General features: G+C 44.2%; 1 protein-coding gene across 1 annotated transcript in view; it reads right to left on the reverse strand.

Moving 5' to 3' along the window:
- CA8 (carbonic anhydrase 8) overlaps nucleotides 1–22,703 on the reverse strand; it is an 86,599-nt gene that overhangs the window by 41,549 nt on the left and 22,347 nt on the right. The window contains exon 4 of the mRNA XM_029923400.1: nucleotides 2,472–2,567. Coding sequence (XP_029779260.1) covers nucleotides 2,472–2,567 — 96 coding nt within the window. The remainder of the gene's footprint in view (nucleotides 1–2,471; nucleotides 2,568–22,703) is intronic.

Consider the following 22,703-nt stretch of genomic DNA (forward strand, 5'->3'; position numbering starts at 1 on the left):
TCTGCGCGCCTCCTGCCTAAGCGTGAGGCCGCCAGATGGACTTCAGTGCTTCTCCTTGCTGCTTCCGTGGGCACGTCTGCTCAGTCCTCCTTTCCTTCAGGAAATTTTGGTCTCAAAGTTTCTGCAGCTTTACTCTCTCCTAGATACTAATTTTTCCCGCACAGCAAACACGCGGAAAGTCAGAATGAGGGCGCATGCTCTGAAGCTTCTCCGTGCTTACAACGATGAACTTCCTCCCAGAATGCTGACACCCGGGCCCGGGCCCAGGGCTCAGTCTAGTGCACCTTTAATACGCTGAGAATCAGTAAGTGAAAATAGTCCTGTTTAATTCCACTCACAAATATTTAGTGAGTATCAACTCCAGAGATGAAACTAACACATTCATTTCCTTTCTATATGAGTCCTCGGTTATTTGCATTATTTTATTATTATTTTACTCTTATTTTTTAATAACAAGACATTGCCTTCTATTTCTATTGCTTCAGAGTTTTAAATTTGGATGCTTTATTAACTTGTTTCAGGTTTCAAGAAATAGACTTTAATAGCTACTATACTTTAGTAACACTAAGGATTATAAAAATGTGTATTTACAATTAAAACTATTTTTATTGGTACCTTGATAACTGTGACTTCATTCTATTTATACAATGCAGTCATAAAATGGAAGGAATAGAGGGCCCTGCCTGTAAAAGATCCATGACGTAAACAAACAGTAAAAAGTTTCATTTAAAACTGTAAGAACCTGTTTTTCAATTCCAGGACATGGGTCATACTTTCAAGATATTGATTTTAAAATATTAACAGGCTAAAACCAGCTGGCTGCTTTCAAACAGCAATAGACAAATATCCAAAAAAGAAATCTATAATGGAAAACTGTTGTACATAACAACACTGCTGAAATACATGCCACCCAGAGGCACCCGGACGGCTCGGTCAGTTAAAGCATCCAACTCTGGATTCCAGCTCCGGTCACCATCTCATGGTTTGTGGGATCGAGCCCCAGGTGAGGCTCTGCCCCGACAGTGTGGAGCATGCTTGGGATTCTCTCTCTGCCCCTCCTCCACTCTCTCTCTCTTTCAAAATAAATAAACTTAAAAGAAAAAAAAGAGGGGTGCCTGGGTGGCTCAGTCGGTTAAGCCTCTGACTTCAGCTCAGGTCATGATCTCACGGTTTGTGGGTTCCAGCCCCGCGTTGGGCTCTGTGCTGACAGCTCGGAGCCTGGAGCCTGCTTCTGATTCTGGTCTCCCTCTCTCTCTGCCCCTCCCTGCTCATGCTCTGTCTCTCTCTGTCTCAAAAATAAATAAAAAACATTTTAAAAAATTTAAAAAGAAAGAGAAGAAATATATACCACCCAAAAAAAAGCAAGTTTGCAAAGGCCCACCTCTCTTTGGAAAATTAAGTCACTGAAGGTCATCATGCTAATATTGCAGCTCTGGTCCTGTGGTCTCCACGAGGCAGCCTGAAACCACATACAGTTGCAATAACGGTTTCTGGTCTTGACGTTGACACTAAATCTCCGTGACTATAAACAATGACTGACCTCTCTGGCCCCTGGTCTCTCTTCTGTAGGATGGGGACGGGGACAGCAGGGTCTCCTTCGCCTCTTAATCTTTTAGGGCATCCAACAGACGATAAGACAAAGTTCAAAGATCCACGGGAGGACGCAGATTAAACTTTTACCTTTGAAAGTAGGTGGTCTGTTTTTGTATGCTTCACAGAATTTATGTAATAAATCTTGTTTATTATTTTGCTCACCAGAGCTCAAATCTAAACTTTATATGGACTATATCCATCATGATCTTTGCCGTCAACATCTTATTTTATCACTGTTTTCTATCAGACACTTCAAATCTTCTTGGGAGTGAAAATTATTAATAACAAAGAGCTAAAAGAATCTACTACATGATTATATTATTGATTTTTCTTCAATTTCAGAGTCAGCCAGGGTCCAAAAACATTTTCTAAAAAAATTTTTTTCATCAATAAAATGAACTCTGCCTTCAGGAGACACTTTCTACATCATTTCTCCAAAGGCCCTGAAAGCCAGTCTGAAGAAACTTTCTACTAACTGAAGGAACCATTTTCTTTTTCTTCTTTTTTTAATGTTTATTTTTGAGAGACAGAGGAAGTGAGTGAGAGAGGTACAGAGAGGGAGACACAGAATCTGAAGCAGGCTCCAGGCTCCAAGCTCTCAGCAGAGCCTGATGCAGGGCTCGAACTCACGGACCGCACGATCATGACCTGAGCAAAGTCAGCCACCCTGGCACCCCAGAAGGAACCGTTTTTTCTACCAGTGAATGCAGCCGTTCTCTCATGAGCCAGAAATATCAAGTTTTCCAATTTTAAATGATCTGTGTGTTCTGTATAGGAACTTAAGTAACAAAATTGAGAAAAAACACCAACTATTCTGCAAATGATTGAGAACGAAGCATCTCTGAACAGCCCAGCAACTGCAGCAGAAGACCACTTACCTGAACGAACAGGGCAATGATGGCGATTCCATGGGGCTTCCCCACGGCCTCGTCAATGCTGCCGAACAGGGTGGCGTTCCAGTGGATGAGGTGGAGCTGGGAAGAAACAGACGGGTCACTCGTCACAACGCACTTCTAGTCAGAGCCACGAAGAGAGACCAACGTCTCCTAAATTATACATATGACACCTCGACGGTATCGCGTGTGCCCAAGTAGCCCAAACAGACCCTAATGGACCACTGCTTTCAGTCGGCCCTCCGCACAAACCCCTTCCTTCCCATTTCTGACCGGAAGCAAGGCTCAGGGGATCACTGCCTCTGGCTATGCTTTCCTCCTCATCAGGACGACACCTAGAGGCTGGCAGATTTCACACTGACTTCGTTGCCTTTCCTTAGATGGCCTCCCCCTCCGGTTCTCAATAGAACAAAACTTCAGGTTTGAGGCACAAACACCAGAACTCATTCCTGCAAAATCAAATACTGTGTCACTCACTCTTTCCATCAAGAATAAGACAAAGCCAGCCTCCACTTCGGGTGAATTATTTCAACTCTCTAGGGATAAACAGAGATAGCACCCTATAAATGCTGCATCTTCTTAAGGTCACGGTCACATGATGAACGTTGATGTAGAGCTCTAAAAGAAAGCCATTTCCTGCAGCAGAGATAAAATTTTATCTGGGAAGGGAGGACCAACAATGCTCGAGAGGACTCCCTCATTCCTAGCTTCATAAAGCTTTGTAGCTTTCAAGTTTATCTAGAATATGCACTTGCTCCTACAGCACTGATAAAACACTTGCGAGAAGCCAAATCCAATTCCCTCGTTAAAATCAAACGCCCACTGAGGTTCTTAGTAAAACAGTAGCTAGGTAAATTGTCTGCCTAGGATGCTACCTTCCTCACTATAGCTTTTAATCAGGTTAGAATTACCACTTTAAAACACTGCCCCATTTAAATATTAGTTCTAATCAAAAGGACCTAGTTAAAATTCAATCACCATGTCATTTTAGCATCCGTATTAAAACGTGAGGGAAAATTATCATGAGAATAGTCACTAATTTGATTTTTCTACTGCTGACTTGTCCAACTAGAATTCGAGATGATAAAGCTGACCACTAGAGGGCAATAATGAAGTCCTCTGCCTAGAATAGAAACAGTTAACCTAGAAAAAGACCACATTCAAGGCCAAGCTAGGACAGGCTAATGACCACCAGTACATGTAACTGTCAAGGCACTGCCTTTGAGAAAACAATGTTCTATAACATTTCCATTAATAATAAAAGACAGACCAATTTTAATCTTTCCTTTTAGGGCAGTGACAATAGCACGGGAATCCCAGTGGCGCCGATAAGTGTGAGGTACAGATAAGAACCGACGCCTTAATTAAACAAACAAAGAAGGCCCAAGGTTCAGATCTATTTTTATTCAACGAACTGCAAAGTTCAAATCAACATTTTTCTTACTTCTCACAGCAATGTTACAAAGTATTTTTTTCTGAAACAAAACGAGAAGAAAGAAAAAGCACGGTGTGCTGGGTGTTTCGCCTTGCCACTCCGTAATTCTGCGACATGATCACCCACCCGATGTTCAAACACTGCTCCACAGTATTTTGTGTTTAAGAAACTGAGGGCCCCCACTCCTTAGGCGCATGCTCGCATGGTGACTTTGAGAAAGGAAGTTTACAGTGAAGACACCAGCTGAGCCGTACCTGGGCCAGGTGAGCAAGGTCAGAATCGACAGTCATCAGTCGCGCTGACAGCGTGCACCCTTGACAGGATGTGGTGAAAACGACATTTTACCCCTGTGGTCTTCCTCCCAACAACTGTAACCCCAGTTGAATCATGAAGCAGGCATCAGACAAATCTCGGTAGAGGGTCATTCTACAGAACACCTGATCAGTACTCCTCACAACTGCCAAGGTCAACAAAAACCAAGAAAGCCTGACAAAATGTCAGAGGCACAAGAAGCCTGAGAAGACACGGGAATTAAATGTAACACGGCATCATTGGTGAGCTCCTGAAACACAAAAAGGAAACTAGCTTAAAACTAAGGAAACAATACAATTAAAACTTAACGTATAGGGGTGTCTGGGTGGCTCCGTCAGTTGAGCATCTGACTGTTGATTACGGCTCAGTCATGATCCCAGGGCCTTGGGATCGAGCCCCGCATCAGGCTCCACGCTCAGTGTGGATAACGGAAAATCGCTAGGACTCTTGGACAGAAGATTCTCTCTCCCTTCCCCTCTGTCCCTCTCCCCGACTCACTCTTGACCTCTAAAACAGAATTTTAAAAATAAAAATAAAAAAACCTTAATGTACACATTTTGGTCCACTAATTATAACAAACATAAAACGCTAAGGTAATAAGTTAATAGCAGGGGAACTGAGTACAGGTTTATGGGAATTTTCTGTACTGTCTCCACAATCTTCCTATAAATCTAAAAGAGCTCTAAAAGGACAAAGTCTGTTTCTTTTTAAATAGAAGAAAATGCTGGCACTTCAGCAGACCCAAGCTAAGAGAGGACAATGAAAGCTCGCTATGACTCGTGTGTGACTGGCACACGACACAAAATCTCTACCACCTGTTGTTCATTCTACCACCTGGGTCTTCAATGATCACCCACGACTTGGCAGTTCCGAGGCAGAAGAGATGCTTCCCTCACAATCAACTAGGGACCCAAGATTTGGAGACAGAGCTCTGCTCCGCGCCTACCTGGAGACCGTCTTCTCCTGGAGGCTCTGCTCTCACTACAAGACAGCGTGAGAGCGCCCTGCTCCCCACCTTTAGGACACAGTCAACTCAAGGCCCAGGCGGAGGCCCCGCGCGTGCTGGACCCCGGCCGTAACCAAGTCGTGGAAACTCCGATGCACGATCCACTGACGCGGTTCTCCACAATTCCGCTGCCTCTCCGCTTCCACTCTCTCTGGGCTCCCGGGGCCCTTCCTCACTGCCCCTGTAGGAGTTTACTCGGGCAGCCTAACGAAGCACCAGAGACTGGGTGATGGACACGACAGAAATTTATCTTCTCATGGTTCTGGAGGCTGAACGTCCAAGGTCAGCATCAGCGGGTTTGGTTTCTCCTGAGGCCTCTTTCTTCGGCTTGTAGATGGCCACCTTCTCCCTGTGTCCTCACATCATCTTTCCTCTGTGTGTCTGTATCCAAATTTCCTCGTCTTGTATGAGGCCGACACTCGTACTGGATAAGGCCCACTCCAACCTCATTTTAGCCGCATTACTTCTATAAAGGTTCTGTCTCCAGATATGGTCACATCCTGAAGACCTCAACACATGAATGAGGGAGGGGAAACAATGCAGCCCATAACACCACCTATCTTACCCCCTCCTCTCTCTCCACCTTAATGAAGTGTTTTCAGAACTTCTACTCATTCATTCTCATCCTTCTAAAAATTTCATTTCCCTATGCTTCCCAAACAATTATACGGACGGAAAAAGATACAGATGAAACACGTATTGGTGCATGTATGTACCTTATTACTAAATATGCACCATGTCAAGGATATGTGCTCCAGAATTTGTTCAGGGACAAATGAGTTGAAATGGAAAGGCCACTGATATTAAGAACGTGGTTTAGGAAATGATGAAGCGGCCAATCAAGGCCAAGGGAGGTTTTCGTCGAGGTCCACACAGACGGTCGTTAGCAGTCAAGGGAACCTGGAGGCCAACCTCAAAGCCTGATAGTAGAGACGTGCTCTGGGGTGTGTACGGTCTCCAGCGCAGCATGGAGGGCAGATGCGGGACCCTGGGCCCTTCCCTGCAACTCTACTGACCATTTCCTAGAGGCAACTGGCTCTCAGGACTGACCTCTGAGCTGGCAATCCCGAATCGCAGATTCTCGTTCAGTTCACAGCTCGTCAGCTCCATGAACTTCACGAGTCACCAACCTGTCGGAGCCTCAGGCTCTGCAACCTTTGGAGAGCTGTGTCTTCCCAGGCTGGCTTCTTGACGCCTCTCCTTCCTTGCACACAGTACTCTACTCATCCCGAGATTTCGAGCATGTTTTGCACTCATTAGCAGGCAGCAAAGGCAGAGAGGCAGGATGAAGAATCCTGAGGAGAGAGCAGCTTACCGACCGACAGGGAAGCCTGGAGTATGCATGGCTCCCATGGTCTTAGGGTTGCGCAGCATCATCACTGTCCCTGCTGCCTACACTCGCTCCATCAGGGGCCACGGGACTGAAGGTGACAGCAAGCAGGACTCACTGATGCCCTCCGGAGCTTAAACCCACGGAAGGGCAGGTGGCGGAGGGCCTGCCTCTTGCCTTTTGAACCCTCACTCCCACTATGGCTACCAAGAGCAGCTGAAAGAGGGGGACTTCTATCAAACCAACGGACGGTTCTCTTCCTTCAGAGACTTTCCCTCACAGGACACAGGTGTTGGCTTCCTGCACCTCGGCAGTCTCTGAGCAGAAGAAAGTGGTTTTCTCCACCAAACCCAACTCTCTCCTCACTTCTTACTGTCCCCCCCCCCAGCCCCCACCCCGAGGCCTCAGTGCATGTGGCCTCACGTGCATTCACGATGTCTGTGTTACAGAGAACCAGGAAGCAGAGGTCCAGAATTACTCTACTGGCATCACGACCATCACCCCTTCCTACTAAAAAAGAGAGAAAAGCTGACCATCGGATAACAATTGGAAAGCACCCATTTACAGTTTAAGAGAAAAATCTCTGAGCTCCTGCTGTAGGGCTCACAAATTCAAATTTCCTGCAATTGATTGTGCCGCCTTGCCATTAGCACCCGTACAACGTTAATCTTAATGTACTTAACTCACAGCAATCGATAAATTTGTCCGAAGTTATGAAACTGTGACAAGCCGCAGCCTGATAATCACTTATTTGTCACCGAGAAAAATAAGTTTGAGGATTTCATGGCGGCCTAACAGAAAGCTCTCTTCAAGATAAATGAGGTTTATTATTAACATAAATAACACGACAGCAGTGAAGTACAAAAGAATGAATCATGAGGAATGGAAAAAGCCGTAAAGGCTGAAGAGGCATTGATGACTCACAACCTTCGCTCCCCAGCCCGGCTCGCGCTCACACAAGCTCTGTGAGATCCATCCTCAAGGGTTTCCTGGGCAGATCCTTTGCAAGGGCTGCAGGTCAGCTCCAGCGGGGGATCTCTAGAACCGACACCAACTCCCTTCAAAGGTGCCTTCTTCATCTCTCCCCTCGGAGCCCCAACCCCCAGGGTGACCTTGCCCCGACCCCCTCTCCTGGATCTCCAACTCTGCCTTTCCAGGCTCCTAATCATCTGCAGCATAAAGCCCAACTGATTTCTCCTTAACGCCTGCTTTCACCACATTTCCTCCACTCAGAAATGTCTAATTTGCTTTATTTCCTGCCCACTTCTTAAACTTCTTTAACCCCACCACTCCCCATCCTGTCACCGAAACATGCAAATCAGGTGTGACTCCTGACCATTCACACCAGCCTTCCTGTTCTGTTTACGTTCCACTCCCTTGGAATGCCATTCCCCATCCTGTCCTGAGACTTGTCCAAACTCTCCCTATCTTCCTGGGCCTTGAGAGGCATTTGATAGACGGACGCACCGAAGATTCAGACAGTGGAGATGAAAACAGATACGACCTTCATGAACCAACAGCTATGAAGGAAAAGGGGTAACGGGTTTCTAGCCCAGATCACTGAGCAAAAGCAAGAGGAGTTCAGGTGTAAGGAAGAGTTGGCAGTTCCACCGCCAACAGTGCAGCTGGCTCCCAGGAGTGAGGCACACAGAACGAAAGGACTTCTGGGAGGAGGGCTGACGGTACAGGATGCAGGCACCTCGGACATCTAGACAGAGAGCCTTGGGGAGTCAGGCCACCCACGGATCCAGTGGTAAAAGAGACTGAAAGAAGGGTAAAGACTGAGCTTTCAGAAATGGTGAGATGAGGAAAGGGGGAATTTCAAACATGAAATGTGGAGGAGGAAACCCAGAAAATTCCGAAGTCCTATTAGGACAAATGAATCATTCTGGAGGAATGGTCAGCGGTGTTAAGGCTGTGCTACCAACCAAGCTACAAAGGAAGAGAAGAAAACGAGGGAAGGGAAAGATCTGAGATCCATCTCTTTTTAGAGATCATTGAGAAGACAGAGGCAATACAAAGAAAGGCACAGAGGCGGAATATAAAGGCATTAGCATTGGGACACCTGGCTGGCTCAGCTGGAAGAGCATGTGACTCTTGATCTTGGGGTCAGGAGTTCAAACCCCACGAAGGGTGTAGAGATTACTTAAATAAATAAAAGTTTAAGGAAATAAAATAAAGGCATTAGGATAAAACCAGCAGGGCAAAGCCACACAAACCAAGAAGGTGAGCAGTGAGTATCAGAAAACAAGTCAAAAGGTAGCTGAAATGACTGCAAAGTGATCTTTTTTTTTTAAATAAGGGAAAAGAGTATGCTTGGGTTGAAGGACAAGTCATCTTCCACTTTTAGTATTCTTTTAATCTATTCTTTCAATGGATAAAAATAAAACCTGAGAGAATCACAGCTCCTATACGTTTTGATAAATCAGAAGTATTCAGGTGCCTGGGTGGCTCGGTTTAGTTAAGTGTCCGACTTCGGCTCATGATCTCACGGTTCGTGGGTTCGAGCCCCACATCGGGTTCTGTGCTGACAGCTCAGAGCCTGGTGCCTGCTCAGATTCTGTGTCTCCTTCTCTCTCCTTTGCTTGTGCTCTGTCTTACTCTGTCTCTCCACAATAAATAAATGTAAAAAAACTTTTTTTTAATTAAGAAAAAGAAGTACTCAATGCACCTATGAACTCAGATGCAATTGTACCTAAAAAGCATTTTTCTGCCAAACTACAGTCATCGAGAACTTTCCTATGAGCTGGGCTACCACCTATTCTAGACTCAGCAAGAAGAGAGCCTGGCTTGTGGGTCCCGATTTGGCCTCACTGCTTTCCTTCGTCCCAAAGAAATTCAACGTTGGACAGGTACCCCCGGTCTCCCGCTAGACTCTGAGTTTCAGGAGCAAAGAGTGTCACCTCAGCTGTGCTCTGGCCCACTGCAAACAGCCACGCTCAGAGCGCTCAGGAAGAGCTACAGAATTAGAAACAGGGAAAGAAAAGATAAGCTCTCAGCTACACTTCTGATAGGGAGAGGGTTGAAACGAAGATATTAGGCTCTCAAACTTAAAACCAAGAACAGGAAACTGGAAGTGAAATGTATTGAGTCACAAAACAGGAGCAATAATTAACTGAAAAAGAGCAGAGAAAGCACCCCCTCGCCCCAGATCCACTCCTAATTACATGAAGCGCCATTCATCTGCAGAGAAACGGAGATTTAGTGGGTATTACTTCCAGGTGCCGCTGCACTTTAAGGTGTCATAGTCAATCTATTATGCAGCCATTATTCAGAGAAGGACATCCAAGGTGTAGACAAATATAATGGTGACAAAGCGCCGTACAGCATGAAATGGAAAATAAATTATTTGAAATTCTATCTGACTGTCACTTACTTGTTATGTGTGCCTGAACTTAATTACTTATCCTCTTAGATAAGGTAGAAGAAAAATAGGAGGATACGTGAAAACATTTCAGAGCCACCTCAGCTAGTGATAGATTAATATCAAAAGCTATTTACGGTGCTCTTAGGGCTCGCAATTCACAATTCAAAAGGCACTAGAGTTCTATGTAATTTATAAAAATATTTTTTTCAAAGTAGGATGCCCTCCTCTTTGAATGCTAATTTCCTTTTGTTTACTTTGATTTGGCTGCTCTCCTGTCCTAATACCGTTAGAGCTCTTCTCTCAAAAACTGAAGGTTCCTTCAGGAAAGTCACCAACAAAGACTTGTTGGGGCAGTCTCAGGAGCCAAAGAAAACAAACACATCATTTTGATGTCATTTGTATATAAGCTAGATCAGAAGCAATTAAAACAGATTCTCTGACACTGGTTTCTTCGTTTTCCAAGAAATATCCGATCTTATTTTTTTATCCCCTCTCTTATTTTTCTAAAAAAGAAAATCTGAATTGTGAGTTATGGCTGCAGTTAAATTGCTGTAACTGAACATCTATTTCATTTGTTATTCTAGAAAATAAAGAAAGCAAAGAGACGTCCGAGGGTCCTGGGGCTCTGGAACGGAAGTCATTACAGACTGCATCTGTTCGCTCTGTACAGTGAGTCAGTAAATAATGTCGGCATTCTCTCGCCACTGCTCCCAAATAAAAACCACATTTGACAAAACAGTTCTGAGTAGGACACTTACTGAGCACCAATTAATACCTGGGCTTTAGTGTTCACTGCCCACAACACTGGAAACACAAAGGCCTCAAATCTTTTATAAGGGAGTACGGGGTGTGAATAAATACAAATATAAAATTTATAATTCAACAGAAGAAAAAGAGAAGGGAAAAGCATCTGTGTGCAACATAAACTATAGAGGATGCTCTGCGTGTTCGTATCCACTTACTGTGTCCAGATGTTACACCTGCCACCAGGCACTGTTCTTCACAAACACTGGCGAACATTCACTCCATCCTCACGATCATCTTGATGACAGATGCTACCGTGACTGTCACCACCACCCATCTTAGCAAGAAGGGAATGGAGGCACAGAAGGTAAAGGAGAGTGCCCAGAGTCTCACAGCCCATGGGGACAGAGCCAGGATGCGGCCCAGGCAGGGTGGCTGCACCAGCTCCGTGGCAGCTCTCTACTTCAAAGAGGAAAGGGAGAAGACGGTGATCAGAGCAGCCCTCTCAGCGTGAATGTCACACAACGCAGAGGAATGACACACACGTTCTCTCTAAAGACAAGAAAAGCCAGGAGAAAGAATGAATAAAGAGTGTGCAAACTGAGAAACGGCCAGCAATCCAAGCAGGCCGTGCCTGATGCTAAGAGCACACAGCGCCGAGACGTGAATGCACAGGCTTACTCTGAGCTCCTGGGGAAATTACCTGAGCTCTGAGACTCTCCACTGTAAAAGAGGGATAAAACCCTCTAACATTTCAGGCCATTACAAGGGCAAGAGATGTTATCTGGAAAGCTCCTGGAAGATATCAACTAAGTGCTGGCTCGAGCCAGGGGGGCGAGGAGAAGCAGGAGGTGCCAACAGAAAGGTCTTATATTAAAAGTGTATTGCAAGTCTTTGAAAACAAAGGTACGCTCATCTACCTTCGGTCTGGTTATTCTCTCATTATGCCGCCTGACCTCACCTATTTTATTTTCCTAAAGGTCCAAGATCACTACCAAGGCCTTCCGTTAGAGAAAGCTGGACCCCCTCTATCAGAGTCACAAACTCAAGTGCCTCTGGGATCAGGCTGATCAGTGAGGGAAAGCGTGGATGGACAGGGCCGGGGAGAGCCACGGTGCGCCCTTGTGCCTCGTCTCTCCCCACCGAGCCAGTCCTGGTGGGCGATCCTCTACCCCACCCCGGTCTTCCCTTGCCATCTAGATGCCCGTGATTCCAAAACCAACCTCTTTCACCAAACCTGCCCTGAGTCTAGATCCCTTTACTAAACCGCCAACTGAAATATTTTAAAATTAGCATTTCACAACCGAAGTCCCTGTACCAACTCATCAAAACTGCGTCCCCCTTCGTGCTCCTTGCTCTGTTATCGGACCCACGCCGGAAACCTCTTTCAGCATCTTCTTCCTTTATGAACAACCAAGAGCTATGTCCTGCCATCTTCTACCTCCTCAAAATCTCGCACATCCATCCACTTGACTTATTCCCGCGAGCAATAATCTATTGCTAGATTTACCGCCCAGCTCTCTTAACTAATCCCCAGGTCTCCAAAGTAGGCATTTCAAATTCCTTTCCCACCTTGCAGGTACCCAGTGCAAACCTGATCATGTCCCCCTCCCGAGGAAAGCGCATCTCAGCTTTCTTACTGTCCCCAGGATCCAATCCAAATTCCTGAACACGTAGCGCATGACCAGAATATGCCCTTCTACCAAAACACCTGTGCCAATTTTCATAGTCCAACTTTATATACCCAGTACACTGTCTATTAACCTAATCTTCAGGAAATACATTTTACATCCAATTACAGTAGTCAAAATATTACAATGCACAAGAAAAGGCATTTTTCTGAACCTGTTAAAGAAAATCCATTTTAATCCTCACTGCACCCGAAAAGGTACCTGTCTGTTAACACAGCACACTCAGAGGCCTTCGCTTCCGGAACTGCAGTCAGCTAGAGCGACAGTCCGAGCCATTCTGTTAGGAACAGGAGAAGGCATGTACTGTGGCGGGACCAAGAAGCGTACTCGGTCTGAGTCTCAGCCACTGCCGACGTGCCTGGGGCAACTTCTCTAACGCCTCTTGACCAGATTATTCAACTGAAAAATACACATACCATCGACCTCTAAGGGATCGTTCACTGATTAAATAAGATACGGCAGGTGCCTGGCACATGGATGGACTTAGGAGAGTTAACACGGTCTCCACAATTCCCTGAGGACTGCCGTAACGGGAGTCTTGCGTGGACTCCATGGACACCAGATAACGCGAGGGGCAGACAACTTCCCAAAACATCCGGAATCTTTGAAATACTGTGAGAAGCGTGAACTCTGACAGGCTAAGGAAATCAATGCACACTCAGAAGCGCACGGAACAGATTTCCACCCAAACGTTCCCGCATCAGGAGGATATTCCCCTGGCCCTACAGGTAGATGAACACTGAAGGCCGCCCCAATCCTCAAGACGACAGCTCTGCGAAGACCTACATACACCGTGTTTCTCACACAGAGCACTTCCTGATTGACTGATTGGCCTCAGTGTTGTGATTTCCTTTAAAACCATAACAAACGAATGCAGCTCTCGTGGCGCTCAAGAGCGCGGCACCGAGACCCCTTCTGCAGCAAACTCACAGTCACCACGTCACGCGCAGGGCTAAGGAAAGGGGACCAGGTCTCCTGACATCGGTCTCAGACTCTCCCGCTAACACCGGAGCCCTGCTACAGGGAACTAAATGCAAATCGAATTATTTGAAAGGACATTCTAGAAACCTGGGTTTTAACCTACTCCTGACGTAGCACATGGGAGTCGAGGTCTCCTTGCAATGCTGTGACAAGGTAAAGGGTCACTTCGCTTGACTGAAGTGGAACGTGTACCAAAACAACTCGGGTAAAAAAAGGTCAAGTAGGGACAGGAAAGGCACGAATGGGTGTGAACGAGAAAAAGCACAATTCAGATAGGAAATTTAACCGCCGTTTATACAGCGGTGCTCCTGGATTCTGCACAGCTTCTACTGACTTAGGGGGAAAACAGTTCTAAAACGAGATGATTACATTTCACACATAATCCAAAATCAATCAATCACCAGTGCCCGCCATGCTTTCGGTAAAAGTTCAGAGGGCAGATAAGGGACCGCCAACTAGGAAATGAGAATGTCACCTATGCCTGAATTTGCCTACCAGTGGGTCCCATCTCTCCAGGAAGGACCAGACTCTGCTTTACGACATGTCTTCCCCTGGTCTGCACAGTCGTGGCTGTGTAACCCGGACTCGTGTTGTGCTACTGTCCTCCTCGATGCTTGCTTTATGACCTGGCCATCCAAAACCACTCAAAAAAACCTCGTAAATTCAAACAGAAATAAGTATTTTCAGAAGGCTCTGTTATAGGTAGCACAGTTATTTTAGACAAATAAAATTTATCAGTGAGTGAAACTATTTTTGTGTGTATGTGAAGTCATAGACGCACCCCTTAGAAAAGCAAGGACCTTCCTTACTCGACAGTAATGTAGCTCAGAAGATAATTTTGCTATCTAAAATTATTCTGGAGGTAGACGGTTATTTTATTACCTTTGTTTTTATGTAACATGGTATTTGATATTTTTAACTGATGTGCTGTTAAGCCTTAAGCAGGAATGAATTTAAGGGAAACACTGTTTCCGGGGGAAAGCCGTAACCACTTTCTGGAGGGCACCCCTCCGCACATTGTCAATGAGACGCTGCGATGAAGATAAAGTCAACAATCAAGGAATAACAGCAGGCATAATGAAAACGCAATGTAAAAACACAAATTAAAATGCAAAAAGCATAATCACTATAAAAAATACTTACTGAGGGCTTGAAATATGTAGCCACCCTGAAACCAAAAGTCCCATTACATTCTGAAAATGGTTCCAAGAAGAGAGATCTCATGGAGCAAAAAGCCACTTTTCTGAGAGTATCGAATTGGTTTGACTGGATGTTTCCACTTTCGGCAGACAAGGCTTACTGCCCCTCCCTCCCCGCCTTCCTCCACGAAGACAGAACCTCAACTGCATTTCCATGTATCAGGAGACCAAGTGCTTATGGGAAGGCAAGGGCCCCCTCAGCCGTACAGGGGGAGCCTCGGCTAAGAATTACAGCTTTGTCACCTTCCTTGAAATGACTGTCTCAGGAACCTGCAAGTACAGAAACTGTGGCCAATGATACATGAAGGGAATTCCGCTGGCTGGTAGGGGTGAGGCAGATGTCTGGGAAAACATCTCCTGGTTGTTGAAAGAGATCCCTAAGACGGGGAACAGCATGTATTAGGGCAAACACTGGCTATTTACTTGGCAGCGTCCACTAGACAGAACTATGCCCTTCCTGCAGCCCAGGCTGCCCTTCTAAGTGCATGCTGACCAAACAGAATATTCACAGAAGCTCTATTCTAACAGAACAGATCTGAATGTAATCCGAATGTGGGTAACGGCAGAAAAAATACACCATCAAAAAATCATGTCAAGATACCCTATTACACATGAAACTAAACAAACGAAATGTAGACACCATAGTGTAGAAGACACTAACGTAGAATTTTAATAAACAAAGACACAGAATAACAACTACTATGTGATTCCATTTATATAAAATCCCCAAACAAGCAAACCGTACCTATGATGTTGGAAGTCAAGATCATGGTTAACCTTAGGGGAACCATGAAGAGCGCTTCTGGAGTACTGGCTGTGCTGCTTATTAATCTGCATGCTGGTTTTTCATAGGTGTGTTTACTTTCTGGAAATGCAGTGAATTGTCTATTTGTGTTTTGGGCTCCTTTCTTACATGTTATTTACGTATAAAATGTTTTTATTGTAAAAACAAAGATGGCACCAAAAACACAACCAGTAAGAGAAAAATTTGGTAAATTAGATTAGATTTCATCCAAATCAGAAAGCTTTGGACATCAATCAACACCCTCAACAAAATGACCACACAATACACACAGGTGGCCAAGAGATCCAAGAAAAGATGCTCAATATTACTAATCATTAGGGAAATGCGAACCAAAATCACAAGGAGATACTACGTTAAAGTCACTAGAATAGCTGTCATCAAAAAGGTAGACAGCAGCAAGCACTGACCAGAATGTAGAAAAATTAAAGCCTTCATCCAGTGCTGATAGGATTTGTAAAATGATTCAGTCCCTTTGGAAAACAAATTAGCAATTCCGAAAATGTTAAACCCAGAGCTACCATATAACCCAGTAAGTCCACACCTAGGTAGATACCCAAGGGAAATGAAAAATGGATGTCCACACAAAACCCTGCATGCAAATGTTCACAGCTGCATTATTCACAACAGCCAAAAAGTGGAAACAAACCTAAGTGTCCATCAACTGGCAGGTAAGCAAAACGAGGTATATCCATACAATGGAACACTTTCAGAGGATCAAAGTCATATAGTGCCAATATAGGTTACAACATGGATAAATGAACCGTGAAAACGTTGCATGGTTCTGTTACTATGAAATGTCTAGAATAGGCAAATCTAGAACAGAAATGTCTAGAACAGAAAGATTACTAGTTGCCTGGGGATTGGGGTAGGGGACAAGGAGTGACTTTCTTTACGGGGTGATGAAGGTGTTCTAAAACTAGACCATGGTAATGTGGCACAACACTGTAAATATACTGAAGCCACCAACCTGGACACTTCAAATGGATGAATTTTATGGTATGTAAATATTTTTCCAATAAAACAACTTTTTAACGCAAGAAGATAGGGGCACCTGGGTGGCTAAGTCACTTAACACCCAACTTCAGCTCAGGTCATGATCTCACAGTTCGTGAGTTGAAGGCCTGCATCGGGCTCTATGCTGACTGCTTAGAGCCTGGAGCCTGCTTTGGATTCTGTGTCTCCCTCTCTCTCTGCTCCTCCCCCACTCATGCTCTGTCTCTCTCAATCTCTCAAAAATAAATGTTACCAAAAAATTAATGCAAGAAAATAAAGTCCTCTTACAACCTTTCATCACTGGTCTGTGAGGATGTGGTGCTAAGATGTGATACAGCCATCCTGCAACCAAGAGTGACCAAGGAAAAGGCCACAGTGCTGAAATGACTTAGCAGAAAAACAAAGCAACCGATCCTTCAAAACCTGGGTTAGCAGCTGAATTAACCAACCCGGGAACTGCCCTCTGGAACTTTCTGTAATGTGGAAGGAAAAACGACTGATTCTTTCTGAGTTGCAAGGCACCCCTCTAAAAGGGATGTAGGATGCTAAACAAAAGCACTCCCTTGGCTTCTTACATCCAATCCTTTAGATGTGCGCACAGGCTAATAATGCAGAAAAAAGAAAAATTTTATTTTAATTCAAATTTGGGGTTCTGGTAGGCAAAATGCAGCATTTCTTGAACGTAAAATTGTGTCTAAGAATAAACAAAGTATATTGGGCTTTTTGCTCTGATCTAGAGCTTCTCGCAAAGTATTCTAAGAAGCGTTTTCTATATCATTTTAAATACCCGGGGGGAAAAAAGACATGAAAAACATAAACCAGTTATCAGTAAGCAGAAAATGTATCACCAGCTAAAGCAATTTTAGGAGTGTTAATCTAGTCCTAAATCTCTTATACTCACACTAATATTTCTTAGCGATAAACAGTGGATTTTATTATTAGTTTATTGTTGAAGTAAGTAGCTTAGTACGTTCCAAAAACAGATTAATTATTGGTGTGGATAAAGACAACATATACCACTATGATTGTTACAATCATAATATGTAAACCAAGGGCATCAAATGGCCATTAGCTCGGATTAAGAATTTAATTTCCCCTTGGTAAAGTACTGCATGACCAGGCTTACTCAGGAACATTCCATATTCCTGTGATACCAATAAGCAGTAGTGATAGATACCAAATTAAAATTGTAACTGCCTTCCATGGCACTGGAAGAAAGGATGAAGTGTGTTCGTTTACTGTAACTCATTTACCTGGAGCCAGACCCAGACAGATACATAAGGAAACAGTATAAGCTGCTGTCATAAATGCTGGTTGGTGGCCGCTCTTCTGAGTTACAGATACAGGCCTTTTCCTGGCCATTTCCACTTGGTGCAAGGCAGCTGTCCAACTCAAAACAAATCAAAGTGTGCACCACGATTTCCCACCCAAACGGTCCCCCCTTCTGGCATTCCTTAAGAGGCCCACCATTTTTCCAGCTACAGAGGCCCAAATCTTAGAGGAATCACGGACCGCTCCTTTCACCTGATCTCCAAACAAGCTAGCAAAACCCTTGGTAAGCTCGGAATGCTCTCTCCCCTCCTCGTCTCTCACACTCCCTTCTTTTTTCCCGTGTCGCTGACATTGTAGGTGACGTCATCCCAACATCACACCTAGTTTTTAAAATGGCTTCCCCAAAGCATCACATGCCTGATCAATGAAAATGATTACATTTCACCAAAAGTACAATTTTAGAAGGAAAGTGATTTCTGTGTATTTTGTTGTTGGGAGCTATCTGCACTCACCGGTAGAGGGAAAATTCCTGGTGAGGGTGCAGCAAGTTTGCACAGTCTCTTGCCCCCAGACAGCTCTGAAAATCTACCCTCATGAAACTTTCATTTCTGCTTGGGCCCCAAACCTCGGAGTGCCTCGCTGCTTAGCGCCAGGAGAGGCCTGTCCCCCTGCCCTGTCCCTGAGGCGTGACTGCACCTGGTCAGGGAAAAGATGAGTTGCTGGGAGCCGCGTCAGCCTTGCTGGATGACACAGTCACAGCAAGGAAATGGCAAATGTTTGCACAGCTCCTGCCTTGAAGCAAAACTGGTACCTCCTTACTGGAAGGGGACTCATGTTGGAAATGACACTGCTGTTACTGATCAGGCCTCACAATGCTCAAGATCAGATACCTCACGGGGAGAAGCTTACTCCCCCCTCTACAAAGAAGATTGTAAACAAGGCACGGCAGACGTTTGGCGGAAGGCTCTTCTAATGAGCCTCACAAACCCAAGACATAGATTATAAAGGGGGTTAAACAACACAAGAGTGACTATTAACTCTGGCCCGCAGAAAAAGAGCCTAATTTAGAGATAAGAAACAGACAAGAGCCAAGCATAAGTTACTGCACATACCTTTGCTAACTGGTGCCACAAAATACCTTCCCTCACACTGATACCCATTATGAGGATGGGTAAAGATAGTTAAAACTTAAACTCATATACAAAGGCCAGCACATCTAGGGCCCCTATGGCGCTTACACCTTCAACAGCAAATAACAAGGTTGACACAAGCAACTTACTAACCAGCACAAATACATTCCTCCTTTTGTGAGCCAGACAGAATGACTCCTAGCCTAGTCTATGCCTGAATCTTAGTGTTATTGATATAAACAAATGTGTTTGCAACCCTGCTATCTTCTAGTAGTAAGATTTACTACTTGTTTAAACAGATGTGTATGTTATCTCCTTCTCACTGAGAATATCTTGTTATCCTATTTGTAAAAGTTAACTACCTCACTAAAATTAGAATAATACTGCAAAAATGCCTCTGTAAAACCTGCTTCTGTACACTTTTTAAAATATTTTATCACTGAGAATTATTTGTAGTAAAAATTCCACTTTTTTGATATCATGTTAACACTTGATCTATCAATAAAGAGATGCTGCCTGGTGACCAGAAAGCAAGCCAAGGCTCTCTCACTCTCTCTTTCGCCGACACCGTCCATCCTTCAGGACGGTGGACCTGCTGGAGCCCAACTCGGGCATTTTGTCACTGGAGTGTTGTTCCCTAATACCGAAGACTGCCTCCAACACACATAGTAGGTGCTCAACGAATATTTGGTGAATGCATGAAAAAAAATGTGTAACTGTGAAATGCAGAACAGTGATCGGCACTGCCCTTAGTGAAATGCCACATACACATCACACATCTGACCAAAGAAAAGGATATCAATATAAACCTGACATTTAAGGGTTCCCATTCTTGGTCCCACCTGCCACTCAAGGTTTACTTTCAGCTATTTAATTTCTAGATCTCCTAAACTCCACCTACATTACTATAAAATAGCCATACATACAGCAGGGATATACAGTATTTATGAATAAATCACTATATTATATGTATTATTAAATTACTGTGAAATGCAACAGAGAAAACCAAGCAGGTTAAGGAAAGCTAAAGTTAGCCTCGCTGATTATGTGACATTTGAATAGAGACCCAAAGTTGCTGAAGGGGCAAGTTAATGGCTGCCTGGTGGAAGAATATTCCAGACAGGGGGACAGCAAGGACGAAGTCCCCCAGGTGGGAGGAGGTCCCAACTGTCCTACTTACATCCTCAGAACCTGGTCCAATGCCTAGAATTTTCCCATATGTCTTTCACTCACTTATTTATATTTCTTTAGAGCCGTCTATAGGGCAGGAACTGAGGTTCTATTAGAAATCAAACAAACTTCCCAATGTGACAATTCCTATGATTTATCATTGAGTTTAATTATATAAAAATCTCAACCAATCTCAAATTCAGCATGACTTCAGTTGACCTTGACATCTTTCCTTCAATTCCCTCTCCCTCCTGGCAACCTCACGTCATTTCACGACACGCAGTGCTCCCAAGCCTCCCACTCAAAGTCCCCATTCTTTTTTTTTTTTTCAATTTTTTAAATGTATATTTATTTTGAGAGAGCGAGAGAGAGAATGCACACACAGGGGAGGGGCAGAGAGAGAGAGAGAAGGAGAACAGGAATCCCAAGCAGAGCCAGACAGAAGACTTAAACCCACAAACCGTGAGATCATGACCTGAGCTTAACCGACTGAGCCACCCAGCTGCCCCTCCATTCCTTTCTGACAAGTGTAACATGAGGTACATGCTTACTGAACCTTATCTACCTCCAAATTGTAGTATTTGGTCCACCCAATTTTATACCTACTATCTTCCCCAATGCCCCCCACCCCCCTCCCCAGAAAGGGAAGGCTGGGGAGAGGCAAAACAATCTGCCATTATCTCAAATCTTTGTCCCCACAGGATTCAATATTTATTCAGTAAATGACGCAACCAAGATGTTTCTGATATTAGACTCAAATAACAAAGGATAATTCTTCCTATAAAGACAGTTCAAATTTGACTGGGTTCTAGCTCTCCAGAGCCTTCTGTCTGGCTCAGCAAGGCAGTAACCCTACTAACACAAATCCTAATAAGCTAAAACAAAATGCTGTGGTTGTTTGCACAAATATGGATTTCCTGATAAATTCGAAATAAAATCTCTAATACAATTTAGATATACAGAGACATAAACATCCATGTAACTTGATGCATCTTTATTTATGGTTTTCCTAGTCACTATCCTTCCCATTTCTGCCATTTTCTTTAATGTTTAAAATACAGCAAGTTCTAAAGGCCATCAGGTGCACTGACAGGGCAGGACATCCACGTTAAAAAATAACATGGCCAGAAGAAACGGAGAAGAGACTCCTGGTACAGCAAGAGTCTCTTGGACTCTTGTCTTTTGGACAAGAACAAGCCCAACAATTCCAAGAAGCACAGACAACAAGAGAAAAGTCTTTTCAAAAACAACACCAAAAAGGAGAGGGTCTGCTGGATGTTGCCTAGGAAACCTGGGCAGAAATACATGTTCCTCTGAAGATCAATACAGTCACACCATCCCGCTAAAAAGAGGAGGTGAAAATTCCAAATCCGAAAATTCTTTCCCTGAGAAAACAAATCAACTCCAATTAACAATAAACACAAACTAAACTCTGGTCATCCTCAGTTTAATTCACTTCTCTGTTGTGTGGAGAAAGACTGGCCCTGCTTTCGTTAAGACTCAAATTGTGTAAGGCTTAAGTAAACTTCAAGTCTTAGCTCTTCACCTTCTCTACTGCTGAGAGCATCTTTACAACCTTTCGAGGAATTGCTACCCCAACTCCTGTTTTTTTTTTTTTTTTTTACCTAATTTGAGAGTATTCGTGGATTAAAAACAATAGGGATTGAATTGAGTAAAGTGATCCTTGTTAAGAGAGCATCATTTATTAACTGAAGTTTATCAGGCTCTCTCCACCACCGTACCTCCCTTTCTGAGTCCTGGATTTTCCGATTGTCTCGTGGGTACTTCAGTTACTCAAGTTCCACTTCTCAGCATCACACTGGCCTTTTCTAATCACTCACCAAGCCCTACCGCACTTGTGCTTTCCAATATTCTTGCATCCGCCTTTTTTTTCTATATTGTTTTTATCCTGCAAACTTCTACCCAATCGTCAGGGCCCAGCTCCAGTACCTTTCCTTTCCTTTCCACAGCCTTCCCGGAGTCCAGCAGAAAGCATGTCTGTTCCCTTTTATACTTCCTCAGCTAAGGCATTTTTCACATAGGACAGCTATTTCCTGGCACTCTGTTGGGAACAGGAACCTCTTCTAGACCTGGATTATTTTTCCCGGATTGTTACAGGTCAGCACCACACACAGCACAAGCACACAGCAGGCGCTCCCTAATTGTTTTGCATCGCTTTACATTGGCCCTTCCACTGTTATCCCCTCACATGCTTTTACCTTAATCCCACCAGACTACAGAATCACTAAGCACAAGTGCTGCTGTTTACATGTCGTGTATCCCACGGGGTTTGACACTTGACGAATGTTTGCTAACAGAATGGTAGGCACCACTCCGCCATCTTGCTTTCCTGCGAGACTCAAAACCCAATCATACCTTTCCTTACACCTGCTTAGGGGGAAAACAGCCTCTCAAAGAGAAAGCCTAACGATGGCAATCCACTAAAGCTAAGGAAAAAGTAACAAACGTTACTAATGGCACGGCCTGTATTCCACTAGACCCACGTCCTTGACCCACACAGGCAAGCTCGAGATTGGCTAGAAAACAGCAAGATTAGAGCAGAGTTAAAGCACGTCGTGGCTGATAAGCTAATTAGAAACAATGCCCACTGATAAACATCTGTGATTACTTGTTCTCCATGACAAGGTGGATAAGTGACATTTGTTCTTAAAAATTATTGCAGAATAGTTCCAGCACCGTACAACCCAGATTCGGAATAGGATTAATGACGTAAGCCCCGGACCTAGGTCACGATTTTTGAGAAGAAAAAGTTACATATAAA

The sequence above is a fragment of the Suricata suricatta genome, chromosome 15 (genome assembly GCF_006229205.1).
Source record: "Suricata suricatta isolate VVHF042 chromosome 15, meerkat_22Aug2017_6uvM2_HiC, whole genome shotgun sequence".
NCBI classification, from domain to species: domain Eukaryota; kingdom Metazoa; phylum Chordata; class Mammalia; order Carnivora; family Herpestidae; genus Suricata; species Suricata suricatta.